This window comes from Prunus avium, chromosome 7 (genome assembly GCF_965620075.1).
Source record: "Prunus avium chromosome 7, drPruAviu1.hap1.1, whole genome shotgun sequence".
In the NCBI taxonomy this organism is placed as follows: Eukaryota; Viridiplantae; Streptophyta; class Magnoliopsida; order Rosales; family Rosaceae; genus Prunus; species Prunus avium.
In genome coordinates this window covers 26,922,093-26,935,303 of record NC_142290.1, presented here as the reverse complement: position 1 = coordinate 26,935,303, position 13,211 = coordinate 26,922,093, and the positions used below count along the sequence as shown (strand labels likewise).

General features: G+C 36.6%; 2 protein-coding genes across 8 annotated transcripts; one reads left to right on the top strand and one right to left on the bottom strand.

Moving 5' to 3' along the window:
• The first annotated feature begins 2,628 nt into the window (after nt 1–2,628).
• On the top strand, nt 2,629–3,959 carry LOC110774008 (glucan endo-1,3-beta-glucosidase 3-like). Its single transcript, XM_088244635.1, has 7 exons — nt 2,629–2,689; nt 2,854–2,882; nt 2,951–3,185; nt 3,280–3,309; nt 3,403–3,437; nt 3,572–3,817; nt 3,903–3,959. Exons 1-7 carry the CDS (start codon nt 2,629–2,631, stop codon nt 3,957–3,959), a joined length of 693 nt encoding a protein of 230 aa, XP_088100761.1.
• A 3,340-nt stretch (nt 3,960–7,299) lies between these two features.
• On the bottom strand, nt 7,300–11,656 carry LOC110755852 (receptor kinase-like protein Xa21). Of its 7 annotated transcripts, none has more exons than XM_088256103.1 (8): nt 11,428–11,656; nt 11,253–11,321; nt 10,000–10,154; nt 9,521–9,698; nt 9,154–9,238; nt 8,317–8,855; nt 7,821–8,195; nt 7,300–7,661 (listed from the first exon to the last, which is right to left on the bottom strand). In XM_088256103.1, the coding sequence occupies exons 6-7, from the start codon at nt 8,522–8,524 to the stop codon at nt 7,822–7,824; spliced, it is 582 nt and encodes a 193-aa protein (XP_088112229.1). In that variant the 5' UTR covers nt 8,525–8,855; nt 9,154–9,238; nt 9,521–9,698; nt 10,000–10,154; nt 11,253–11,321; nt 11,428–11,656; the 3' UTR covers nt 7,300–7,661; nt 7,821. The 7 variants fall into 7 exon arrangements, with proteins under 7 accessions (XP_088112229.1, XP_088112227.1, XP_088112228.1 ...); XM_088256101.1 differs by having other exon boundaries at nt 10,000–10,121; XM_088256102.1 differs by having other exon boundaries at nt 10,010–10,121.
• Nucleotides 11,657–13,211: the final 1,555 nt, after the last annotated feature.

Below are 13,211 nucleotides of genomic sequence, written 5' to 3'. Positions count from 1 at the left end.
TTGTAAATGGTGCAGAGGAAATCAAGCAGCTATTTGATAAAGGGAAAGCTTCAGATATTTGCACATTGTAATGGGATGGATCTCTTATTGGCTGCCTGTTTGGGAGGAAGAAGGCTACAGGAAGATTTTGTACCCATCCAAATTTGCTGCAACCATTTCATATGTTGTTTTTAAAGCTGATTTTGCTAAACTCATGTGATGAAGCTTGAAGCCAGAAGCTAATCTTAAGGGAAAGGGTTTAGTATTTTGAACAAACACTTAGTTTTAATGTATCTTGACATGTTCCCATTATTAGTTGTTGGAATGTTGGTTTGTAAATTTTTAATTTCCTTCATGATATTAAATACGTAATCAGAATTTTTTTGTTTTATATGGAGATATGGCTACACTCTACATAAAATCATTTTATTTGTTGTTTTTTTTGCAATTTTATATATACTAAGGGAAGGGGCCTCATTTAGTTTATTGCCTAGGGCCACCGAAAAGTCAGGGCCGGCCCTGGTGAGAGGGCACTTGGTGTGCGTGCCTAGGCCAGGAACCCCAGACTCTGTACTGCAGGACTTCTTAACTTCATTTGTAGAATATTAAGATTGCAGTAAGATACAAGAACATGGTTCATGTTACTCTCCAAATAATAAACCATGCCTCATTTGCCATGAATCTTTACTATAAGACCGATGGACACTACAATTGTGACTTCAATGGCATTGGCCTCGTCATTGTGACTAATCCAAGTAAGCCAAATGATACACTCCAAAATGTGTTTGAGTTGTTTGATTTACCTCATTGCCATGATTCTTACAAAATGTGTTCATGATCATGTGTTGCAGGTTTTGGTGATTGCATCTATGCCTGAGTCTGAACAAAAGGAAAATGGTATTTGAATTTACTCATGAATGGGATGGAGTGGAAGAGTTACAAAAACCAACTTGATCGTTCTGTAAGAAAACAAATCTAATTTTAATGCAAGAAACCTCAACTGGTGCAACAGAAACAGGGAAACGTTAGATGTCTTTAAAAAGGAAGAAAAGTTTGGATGTCTTCACATCTCTTTCCACCAAGTCTCCAACTTTTCTCAGAATCCAAGGTTGACAGTTATAACTTTCCAAAAAAATTTAATAGAGAATTCTGACCAAAGAAAGCTCAAGCCCAGACAAAGAAAAAGCGTTACACTCTCTGAAATTTCTGTTTAACTTGAATTTGGAATTATATGACAGGGAAGACTGGAATTAATTGAACCTTCGTTGTAAGTATAACCAACCAAAGAAGCTGAGGATATTCAAACGATAGTTTTGATAATGAGAGCTTAAATTCCGTTCCACAAAAGTAGGATTCAGTTTCCCATCAAATTCAAACTTGCTAAACATGAAGAAGAGACTAAAAGAAAGAGGCTGCAGAAGAAAATGTGCCTGCAATGACACAATATTGCTGGGGTCAAAAGGTGGTGCATCTGATACAGTTCTTGCTCGAAAGCTTCAAAGAAGAATCGCTAGGCAGTAGGCTTAAAGAACAAAAGAACAGAACCAGACCCACCCCGGCACCCAGATCCGCCTAGCGCCGCCTAGACCCGCCTTGACTCGCCTCGCGCCGCCTTGACCAGCCTAGCGCCGCCTAGACCGCCTTGCGCCGCCTAGACCCGCCTAGCTCCGCCTAGACCAGCCTAGCCCTGCCTAGATCCGCCTAGCGCCGCCCAGACACGCCTAGCGCCGCCCAGACCCGCCTACCACCGCCCATACCCTTCTAGCGCCGCCCAGACCCGCCCAGGCCACATAGGCCGATTTTTCGTAATGCAGAGTATGGATTTTTCGTATTCTAGAAGCCTCTGCTTTTCATCTGCTACAAGTACATACACCTACAATGAGAGAGAGAGAGAGAGAGAGAGAGAGAGAGAGAGAGAGAGAGAGAGAGAATTAATATATGTTGACAGATTTTCTTCTCATTTCTTGCCGCCGCTTCTAACAACTTTAAACCCTTACTGCGCAGCAGCCTCCTCCGCCCACCCAAAACCCATCGCATCACCATCCCTCCTCCCCACCCTCTCACGCTTTTTATAAAACTCCTCTCTCTCTCTCGTATGTGCAGCCATGTGTTTCCTACGTGTGTGTGGTGAGGGTGCAATTTTGTGATTTGCCCTATTCCTGGACTCATATGGCCTTTTATAATTTTCAAGGAAGAGTTTGACATTTCTTTAATAGAAAATAGTGTAGCCGCATGGCTATACTATACTTGTTTTTACACGTAGGCGCTCCGGCGCTAGGCGACTCCCTTTTTTAAATTTATAAATGGTATAGCCGTTCGGCTATACGCGGGCATTTTTTTTTTAAAAGTATAGCCGAGCGGCTAGTATAGAATACAAATTTAATTCTAATGCAAGAAATCTCAATTGGTGCAACAGAAAAAGGGAAAAGTTAGATGTCTTTAAAAAGGAAGAAAAGTTTGGATGTCTTCACATCTCTTTTTCCACCAACTCTCCAATCTGACTGTAATGGAGTGTATCAGATTGTTTCTCAGTTGTTCTTGCATGATCATTATGTGTCCTCCTTTGCAGAACTGCTACAAATATCCCATCTTCCTCTACATGAATTAGTCAACCACAGACATTAGACTACTTTGTATAACATAGCAGCAATGGCTAAGCTAGCTCTGCCATGTCCTGTTATTTCTTTCCTGCTTCTGTTCTTCTTCTCGGGTACAGTAGAGATTCATGGACCCTTAAGCTGCAAAGTTGATGTTTTTTTTTTCAACAACTCTATAGAGCATTCCACATTGTCGTAATTTCTTTCCCCCTTTCCTGCTCTCTCTCTACATTTTCACCTATGTTCATCCATGGCTTTTTTTTTTTTTTTTTTGCAGGGGAGATTTCGATGTTGGTGAATGGACAGGTAAGAATTAAAAAGAACAATTCTTAAATGAATTAGCAATTAATTTACATATATACATGGTGTTGTAGAAAGCTTGGTGTGTGGCGAAGCCTGCAGCACCACAACAAGCACTGCAGTCAGCTCTGGACTATGCCTGTAACTATGCAGATTGCAGCCCTACAAAGAAAGGAGGTTCTTGCTATGACCCGGATAGGCCAGCGCACCATGCCTCATTTGCCATGAACGCTTACTACCAGAAGATGGGAAGAAACCAATGGAATTGTCATTTTAACAATACTGGTCTCATTACCTTGGCAGATCCAAGTAGGCCTTCAATTTCATAATAATAATTTGTTTCAAAAGTTCAGACTTTCTTTTCCAGCAAATTAAACATTTTGGTTCTATACCATTTTTGCAGGTTACAATCCCTGCTGCCAATTTGTGAGTGGTATGTGTCTATAACTATAATGAGTTTTGCACATTTTCATATGCAAAAATATTTGTATAATTTTACTTTCACGTTCCCTTTTGAAATTTGTAGGAGGATCAGGACCTCCACAGCCACAGAAAAAGGAGGTAACTCAAATCCAATTTCTCCCTCACAACAGTATAATTTAAACCAAGATTTCAATCATCTTAATTATATTAAAATCATTTCAAATGCTTAATTAAACTTAATTAATTACTATTATGCTGTGTTGGGTTTGCAGGATACTTGGTGTGTGCCTAAGCTAGGAACCTCAGACTCGGCATTACAGAACATCATAAACTTCACTTGTGGAATATTAAAAGAATGCAGTGAAATACAAGAACATGGTTCATGCTACTTTCCAAATACCCTCATAAACCATGCCTCATTTGCCATGAATCTTTACTATAAGACCGATGGACGCTACAATTGTGATTTCAATGGCGTTGGCCTTATTGTTGTCACTAATCCACGTATAAGCCAATTTGTTTGATATAATGCACTGCAAAATCTTATGTTTTCTTAACATGAATTTAGCTAACAAAGTGTGCTTATTCTTGTATATGTTGCAGGTTTTGGTGATTGTATCTATGTCTGAGTCTGCCCAAAAGGAAGATGCATCAGAATAATAAATTTATTGTAATGTAATTTCCATCTGATGGATGATGAAGAAGGTCCATTTCCTTGTGTTATCTAATCTAATAAATTTACCCCATTGAGACTGTGGACTATAGCTTGCCTAGGTCTGATGGGTTTGTGTCGAGTTGGCTTTGTATGAGACAAGCTTATGTAAGATTCGGTTTGACTTGACCTAATAATGAGTATTTAAAAACAAGATATAAATATAAAAACAAAATTTAAAGGTAAACAAGTAACAAAGAATCTAAGTACATAAACAAATGGAAGCATAATAAATATTAATGTTTTGATTGGGATGTTAAAAAGGCTAACAAGTCCAGCTTAGCAAATGAATTGGGTATATATTACTATGATATTTGTGATCACACTTATGACAAGTTTGCCACAATTTTAAGAGAGTTTGACATCGTGGTGCATCTATCAATTCAACATTGGCGGACCTACTGAAGGCCAATTGTGGACATCTGCCCACATCTTATTGAATTTGTTAAGCTTTGGATGCTACATTTATACATCAAACTAGGTTCAGAGTACTACTTATTAACAACTTCAGCCATCACAAAGTTCCACTTAACCCACTAAATAACAATAATTAGTTTATGCAATTAAATTACAACCACACTTCTACTAAACAAAATATTGAGTATGTGACGGTCGACTAACTCGTTTTATGAGATGATTTTTTTTTTATTTTTAAAAGTTTAATATGTTGGTCATTTCTCTTGAGTTGTACCAAGTCCACTTGAATTTATGTTCTGGTAATATACAACTCATCCGACCATTGTTTCTCTGTGGGTAAAGTGTGATACAAAGTATATATTATATATATGCCTAGCAACTTTTGTCAATTCAAGAAAGGAGTGGGTACGTGGTTAGAATTAATATGTTTACAGATTTTCTTCTCATTAGTCATTGACTCATTGCTGAGAGAATTATCTCAGATGAAAATGGAAGTATATTAAGCTCCATTAATTCCATAATTACATAGTCAAGGTTGAAATTAGAGCCCTATGTATGCAAAATATTACACTGGTTCGAGGATTTCCTTTCCTTGTAATTCCATCTTTCAAAGTTTTAAAGTAAACATTGTAGTCCTTCTCCGAGGGTGGATTTTGAGGGTCCACTGTAAATGGCTCACTAAATGGCACAATACTTTTAACCTTCAAATGAGTTTATAAGCATATCAGAATCTGCAAAAGCTTTTAACTTCCAAAAATAGCAAATTACAGCCACAGCACACAGCACACAATTAAGGGACATAAGTCGGGCTGTGACCTCAAATGTCTTGCCAGATGCATAGGGGCTTTCCAACGCAGCAAAACAAATCTGAGCAACCTCTTCTCTTGACACATCTTACCCTGCATATATATAAATACTATAAATCATAACATTAAGATATTATGACTATTATAAGGGAAAGAAAGAGCAATACATGTCATCACATGCTTCAGATTTATTGAAGAAGTTCAAAATTGACCTATGAAAACCCTCTCCTACACCTTTGCTTTCCTCTCAACGGCTCTCTGCCCATGATGGTGATTCTCTTTCAGATCCTGAAATCTATCGTAGCATGGTTGGAGGACTTCAATATCTCACTTTATCTCGCCCAGACAATGCTTATGCCGTCAACCAAGTCTGTCAATACATGCACAATCCCAAGACTACTCATCTACAACCCGTCAAACGCATTTATTGTTACATAAACGGGACTATTGAACATGGTCTTATTTATCGCTCTTCCCCTGATTACACCTTACATGCCTTCTATGATGCAGATTGGGCCGGCTCTCTTGACGATCGTCATTCAACTAGTAGGGCCTGCATCTTTCTTGGTCCCGATATTCTCACTTGGACCGCCAAAAAGCAATCCCCCATCTCTAGGTCCAGCTCAGAAGCTGAGTATAGAGCCGTTGCTACAACAGTTGCTAAACTTCAATGGTTTCGTTATCTTTTCCGTGAACTTGGGGTTCCTCTTCACACTCCACCATGCGTCTTTGTCGACAATATTTCCGCTCTTCACATGGCTGCAAATCCCATCTTCCATGCTCGCACCCTTCATATTGAAATTGATTATCATTTTGTTAGTGAATTACTAGCACATGGAGTTCTTTGCTCACGTTATGTCTCTTCCCAACATCAATTAGCCGATATTTTTACCAAAAGTCTCTCCAGAGAACGGTTCTCCTTTCTTTCTGGCAAGCTCAATCTCCACTTGGTTCTGTTTCACTTGAGCGGGGGTGAAGAGAACGACAATCAAGCTAAGAATCCCACTATCTCAAGTCAACCTCCCATCACAACGTGATTGGTACAATTTATGTATAAATCCTTGTAATCATGTATTTTCCTCTTTTGTTATTGTTGACCACCGCTAGCATCCTGTATATATGGTGTATCTCAACATGATCAAAGTATCGAGTGATTCAACCCAAACTTCTCTCGTCTATTTTTCTACACTCTCTTTATATCTTACCCTGCATATATATAAATACTACAAATCATAACATTCAGATACTATTATATTACTATTATAAGGGAAAGAAAGAGCAATACATGTCATCACAGACATACAACAAAGAGAGAATAGTGATCTTCTACTAGATTATATACCGTTATATTGTCTCCTTGGTCAAAAATGAGATCTGCTCTGGCAAGCACCTCAGTTAATGCACAAGGCCTCACAATTGTATATGGCCTTTTATAATTCTGAAGGAGGAGTTTGACATTTCATTAATAGCAAATAGTATAGCCGATTGGCCATACTATCCTCGTGCATTTTTGAAAATAGTGTAGCCGCGCGGCTATACTGGGTTATTTAAAGAAAACTAGTATAGCCGCGCGGCTGTACTTGTTTTCACAAGTGGGCAAACGCATAGCCAAGCGCTTGATACAAATTTAGATGGCAAAAGGAAAAAAAGGGAAACGGAAAATGGAGCCCTTCTGGATAGAAGGCAATTAAAGCACACCCACCAACACAGTAACTAAAGAAAACGTGGAATAACAGCCGATTCTCACTTCAGTGCCTAAGCTCCCTACCATCAATTTCTCCATTGAAGTGTCCATGATTATGTGTTGCAGGTTTTGGTGATTGCATCTATGCCTAAGTTTGACCAAAAGGAAAATGGTATTTGAATTTACCCATGAATGGGACGGACCCATTGTGGGGATTGTAGTCTAGAATTACTATGATAAAAACCGACTTGATCGTTCTATAAGAATACAAATGTAATTCTAATGCAAGACATCTATGTTCTGTACACGTCTTAAAGACTCGATAAAATTCACGTTTTTAAAAGTAAATGTACAATACTTTCATGTTTAATACACGTATTTTTTTATTTATGAAATTTACATATTGTACACATAATTCTCACACAATATTGAAGAAAAATAATATATATTAAAAAAATATAAATAAATTATATTAAGCTATAACATAGTGGCCAGTTGGTAGTTCCAACGGTCACCTTCTTAGATTCATCAAATATACAGTACCAGAGGACAACGACTCCAAAGTAAGGTTTCCGAGCCACACAGACATGAACTTACCACCATTGTTGTTCAGCATGACGTCGCTGGCTTGGAGGTTAGAACAAAGGAAGGAGATTGGATGAATGTTGAGTGCAAACCCTCACAAGTACAGTTCGTATTGTCCAAGTCATATAATCCATGTCCCAGTCTTGAATCAAAAATTCCTGAGTAAGAAAAACATGTTCTTAAAATTTAATATATTTTGAATGATTAGAGACCAATAATTCTTAATTGAACTAATATGTATAATACAGTATAAATTCTGGTGATGCCAAGGTAAGCTTCATAAACAATTTATGTCTTCTAGCAGCCAGAGAGTTTACTTTATGCAGAATGTTTGCTTGACTTTATGTCCTTCAAAAACTTAATCTTGATTTTATTGAGTGTGACTAGAGCTTCTTGCATGTTAATCCTCTCTTTCAGCAATTCTGCACAACATGCTAGAGCTAATCTCATAATGGATGATAAGCAATCCCTCCTGCTCACAAAATCACCATCTTCCTCTGTTCCAAGTAAATCGGCATCAACAACTTCAACAATTGCAGCATCTGGAAGTAACGAGTTTGCAATCCATTGCTTTAAATTCATCTCCCCAACAAATATTTCATCAGTTGGCTTCCTTGTGAATGTCTCCATTAGTACAATACCGAAACTATACACATCTCCTCTGGTTGAAATGATTCCTTCCATTCCAAACTCTGCAATATTATATATGTGAATTTAGTTATATATGATTAAAAGAAAATCATAAGGTCACCTTGTTCATAATGAAGGACAACATATATAAAATTGAAAAGTAAACTAGTAACAGTACATCACCTGGAGCCATATACCCAATTGTGGCAAGGGTCGTGGTTTGGGTCATAGAATCTCCTTCACCTAAGAGTCTTGCAATGCCAAGATCAGCAACATGTGCAACCATGTCATCATCAAGTAGTATGTTTCCTGGCTTCACATCACAATGGACAACATGATTTGGACGATGACCATGATGAAGGTATTCCAATGCCGATGCAACATCTTTCATTATATTCAACCTTCGTAGGATATTCAAAGGAGAGTTTTGATTTTGAGCGTACAACCACTTCTCCCATTAGGCATGTATTGTAGTACAGGTGTACTCAAGGTGAGCAGCCCTGGAATTCTTGTCCTTGTTGACCATAAGAACACTATCAATCTATTGGTAGTCTTTAAGGAAAATGTCTTGTTCCTGTTAGTTGGAAAGAGTCAATTTCCCCTCTCATTCTCTCTGAGTTTTTAATTTTTTTTGTTTGGCTTGGTTCCTGGCATTACATGGTAGTGTTTAACCCACCAATGAATTCTCCAGGCGTGGCTGCATCAAGGATGAAGCCTCTCCCCTAAAGAAAGAAACATCAATGAAGCTTTTGAGAGCACTTAATTAACTTGATATATGTAAATATGTAAAACAGCAGCCATGACAAAACAGTGCATTCAGAACATCAACATAGGATGCAAAAGCGATCCCACTGGAAGATTTAAGTTGAAAAAAAAAAACCACACATATTCTCAAGCAACATTTTTCTGATCAACTTCTAATACCAAACAATATATTAACTCTAATTCAATCACAACATGAGTTGTTGAAATCATGATAGAATACACATAAGTAACATCTTAAAAGGAGAAGTTACCCACTTCCAAGGAGCATCTCGAGCAGGAAGATTCGAAGGCTTTAGACTGAGACTAGCAAAAATATTCACGAGATCTCTTTCTTCACTATCTGCATGATTATGTTCAACAACGCAAGTGTCATCACATAAAAGAAGGAAGGTAGGTTCAATAAATGACAAGGCAACAAAATTACCAACCACAGTCACAACTGTGCTACAATTTCAATGTTGCAAAGATATATACTCTTAACTTGTTAGGAAAGAATTGGACACCCAAAAATAACACCTAAATATATTACCAATTTTATTAAACTTAAAAGAAGACTTAAAGTATAACCAATTCTGCAGTTCCAAAATAAATAAAATAATAATTTGTAAGTTATATCCCTTGCCTGGACTGGAAATAGGTGATGGGTGCCTCATTGTTGAACTGTGCGTGGCTCCTTAATTTGCTATTTTGGACTCCATCTTCTTATAAGAAGTTTCACCAATTAACTAAGACATCCGTTAATTGCTTCTCCCCAATATGCTCATTTCCAGAAGCTACGGAAGTCTTTGTTTCTCCTATAACTGAGATAAGAAATCATAAGCATTGCACACTTTTAATAACACATTTTTAATAAAATGCTATCTTCACACTTTGAACAACACATCCAAAATATTTTGAACAAAAAAAGCTGAGTAGATACAACAAGTCTGTCTCAACACTTTACTAACCCAATTCTATTGCATGAACTCTACAATAAGAGCAATTTATAATTTTTCTTTATATAAGAAACACAAATTTAAGTTACAAACTTTCATTAAAACAAAGAAAGAGAATTGTGATGCAGAAGACACTGTTGATAATAATAGTGAAGATTATTTGTACCATTCCTTACACTCAGTTCTGATGATTTGACTTCAGTAGCAGGCAAAGTTGCATCTACTAGATGGTCACTGGACTGGAACCATATTCCTTTGAATTCTGCTAACCAAGAGGAGCCTTTGGTTCTGACGAAGACATAAGAGCAACCAATTGCACCACTAAGAGTATATCAAAAAGCAAAAACTTTCACTATCTAGCATGTACTCAATCATCCATATATACAAGGGGAGAATGGAGATGATGTGTGGCTCATAGAATCAAAGCACGATAGGTAAAATGGAGGGTTTTGTTAAGCATATATATAGTGTGATCATCATATTTTGCAGAATTGAAAGCTAAGTTTATAGAACATCTGTTAGACCAGCCATGCTATATGGGACTGAATGCTGGACAGTTAGAAAACAGACATATTCATAGTTCCTGTAGGTACATATTAGCCAAATGTTACAACCAGCACAGTGATATGCACATCTATCTCTGTTTCTCTAACGGCATATGAGCCATTATTAGACACAAATTGTTAAGAGATCAGATTAAAATATTTGTCACCTTTTGAATCCTACAAAATTGGAGATGTTTAATCTTTGCTATCCTTCAAAATTGAAGGGTCATTGCCTCAACCTTAAAAGCCTGGTTTTTATAGTGAAAGGGATGTCAATGAACTCGAGGTCAATCCTTCTTCTAAAGCATTTTCAGCTAATGAAATCACAGTCCTTTTACACTAATGGAGGCTCGATAAATGATATTTCATGTTGGTATGTTAATCTGGTGCTTTTGAAGTCAGTTTGAAAAGTTAAATATAATTAAGAGATTCCCAACCCATGTGTTAGCAAATGCACCCTCTAATTTTTTTTTTATATTTGTTTTCTTTGAAGTTGAGGTGGAGTTCACACAACAGAAACACAGATGCTGATACAAGAACAAATATAAAAGCTTAAATGAATTAGATTTTTCACTTGAGGTGGTGTAATATTTCAATTTTTTTTTTCTGTTCTTTGGTGGGTTGGTTTTGGGTTCCTATGCAACAGGAGGAGGAGACAAATCTTTCTTCTTTTTTCTTTTTCTTTTTCTTTTTTTTTTCCTCTCAGCAAACAAAAGGGCATGATCAAATGTCAAAATCTATAACAGAAATGCAATATCCAAAGAATGAAAAGCGGTCCAACCGAGAAGAAACTAGCAAATATTACTGAATCAGCAAAACTTATGAATTTAGCAAATAAAGAACCTGAAGCCAGTTTCAAGCAGAAAAAACTTACTTGAGTAATATGAAGAGCCTGCTCAAGCCGCTGAATTTGAATCCATTGTTCCGTAGCAATGTCAGCCATCTGAAAAAAAAGAGAAAGAAGCCAAGGGCAAAATGAACACCACACTAACAACATCACACACTCATAGCCATAGACCAAAGATGGATTGAGTACATCAGTGCATGACCTTTTGAGCCTGAGAGGCAACCGTTTCGAGTCTATCCTCGGCATCTTGTGCTTTAGACTCTAAAAAATGGGCCTAGGCGGGCGCTAGGCGGCTAGGCGGGGGCTAGGCGGCTGGGCGGGCCTCCTAGGTGGGTTGGGTCTTTTTTTGGTGCCGAACCCGGAGGACGAAGCAGCCGAAATCGAAGAAAACAAATCGAAGCTTGAGTTGATAGAGAAGCGAAACTTCGACACCTGCGTCCTCTGCGAGTGCAAGCTTCGTGTTGTTTCGAATATATTTAAAGGGTATAGCCGGGCGGCTATACTCTTAAAATATTCGAATGTATTTATATTTCAAGCGTATAGCCGCGCGGCTAGACTTTTAAAATATTCGAATGTATTTAGAAAGTATCGCCGACTTTTAAAATACACGTTTAAAATATTCTAACATATTTGGCGAGTATAGCCGCTAGGCTATACGTTTTAAATATACAATTTTGTCATATCATTTAAGGTTTGGGGCTGAAATACAACTTTAGTCCATTGGGCTAGAGTTATTTCTTCAATTATTTTATTTGTATAAGCGATATTGGGGAATGAGAATTTAAATTCTTTCCAATACCTCCCATTCTAATGATTTCCAGCTATTAGCCCATTGGACAAGAATAAAAAAATGGATTTTATTTATAACAAATAACACGGGTTTAACCCATAAATACAACAACAAAAAATAGTATGTCAATCCTTCTTCTAAAGCATTTTCAACTAATTAAGTCACAGTCCTTTTACACTAAGGGAGGCTCTCGATAAACGATATTTCATGTTGGTGTGTTAATCTGGTGCTTTTGAAGTCAGTTTGAAAAGTTAATGAGTAGTTGTGTTCCATAAAAATAGAATCTTTTATCTGATTTTTCTTTTAATTTTTTTTAATGTGAAAAAGTGTGAATTTACCATATTATCCTCATTTAATTAATAATTTCAATTCTTAATGTTTGCATTAACTAAGGGTATTTTCTAGTATTTTGAATGTTTTTATCATTCTCTGCATTTTGCTTTATATATATATAGATTATGGTACTTTATCATTTATATGTCCTTTTATTTTTGCATTATTTATGTATAAATTTATAATTTATAATACAAAATAATTATAAATAAATAAAACGCCTAGTCGATTACTCCTCTAGGCGCCAGGCCCGTGCCTGCCTCGTAACGATTTTTAGAACATTGGTCAATCGACGCAATCTTCAATTAGTTACAACTTACAACGTCGTCAAGTGTACAGAAACGACATGTCGACGACTTTCATATGGAATCCACTAAAAATGTATTCTAATAATACACACGACAAGTAAATTACTTTAAAATTAGCTCTTTCTCTCCTTTAAGTAATTACCAAACTAAATTGTTTTATTTTATTTTTTTGGTTTGAAATGATGTTTTGAAGGTTAAGCTCAATTCTTTTTCTTTTACTTATATAATATGTTTGATAAGTTAAATTTCTAATAACACTAGTATTCAAACGTAATAAAAATATAAAGTTAATACCTTGGTCATTATTTAGAAAATAAAATTAATAAATACATTGATGTGAGATGATTTGAATTTTATGAAATGTTGCCAATAAGAAAAAAATAAAAATAAAAGAAGAATTTTATTGATTATGAAATCAATAGTCTTTTTTCTCTTGGGTTGAAAGTAAGATCAGTGTTCTTCTAATTGAAGGCATCCCCAAAGCACACTTTACATCCCTTGGGCGTTTATGTAAAACTCAATAAATTGTAAACGTGAAATTTACAGCTTAAAGCC

Coding starts and splice junctions, on each gene's coding strand:
- LOC110774008 (XM_088244635.1), top strand. CDS start 2,629: ATGGCTAAGCTAGCTCTGCCATGTCCTGTTATTTCTTTCCTGCTTCTG. Junction 3,438..3,571: donor CACAGCCACAGAAAAAGGAG/GTAACTCAAATC, acceptor TTGGGTTTGCAG/GATACTTGGTGTGTGCCTAA. Junction 3,818..3,902: donor ATCCACGTATAAGCCAATTT/GTTTGATATAAT, acceptor TATATGTTGCAG/GTTTTGGTGATTGTATCTAT.
- LOC110755852 (XM_088256103.1), bottom strand. CDS start 8,524: ATGAAAGATGTTGCATCGGCATTGGAATACCTTCATCATGGTCATCGT. Junction 8,196..8,316: donor AATTGGGTATATGGCTCCAG/GTGATGTACTGT, acceptor ATAATATTGCAG/AGTTTGGAATGGAAGGAATC.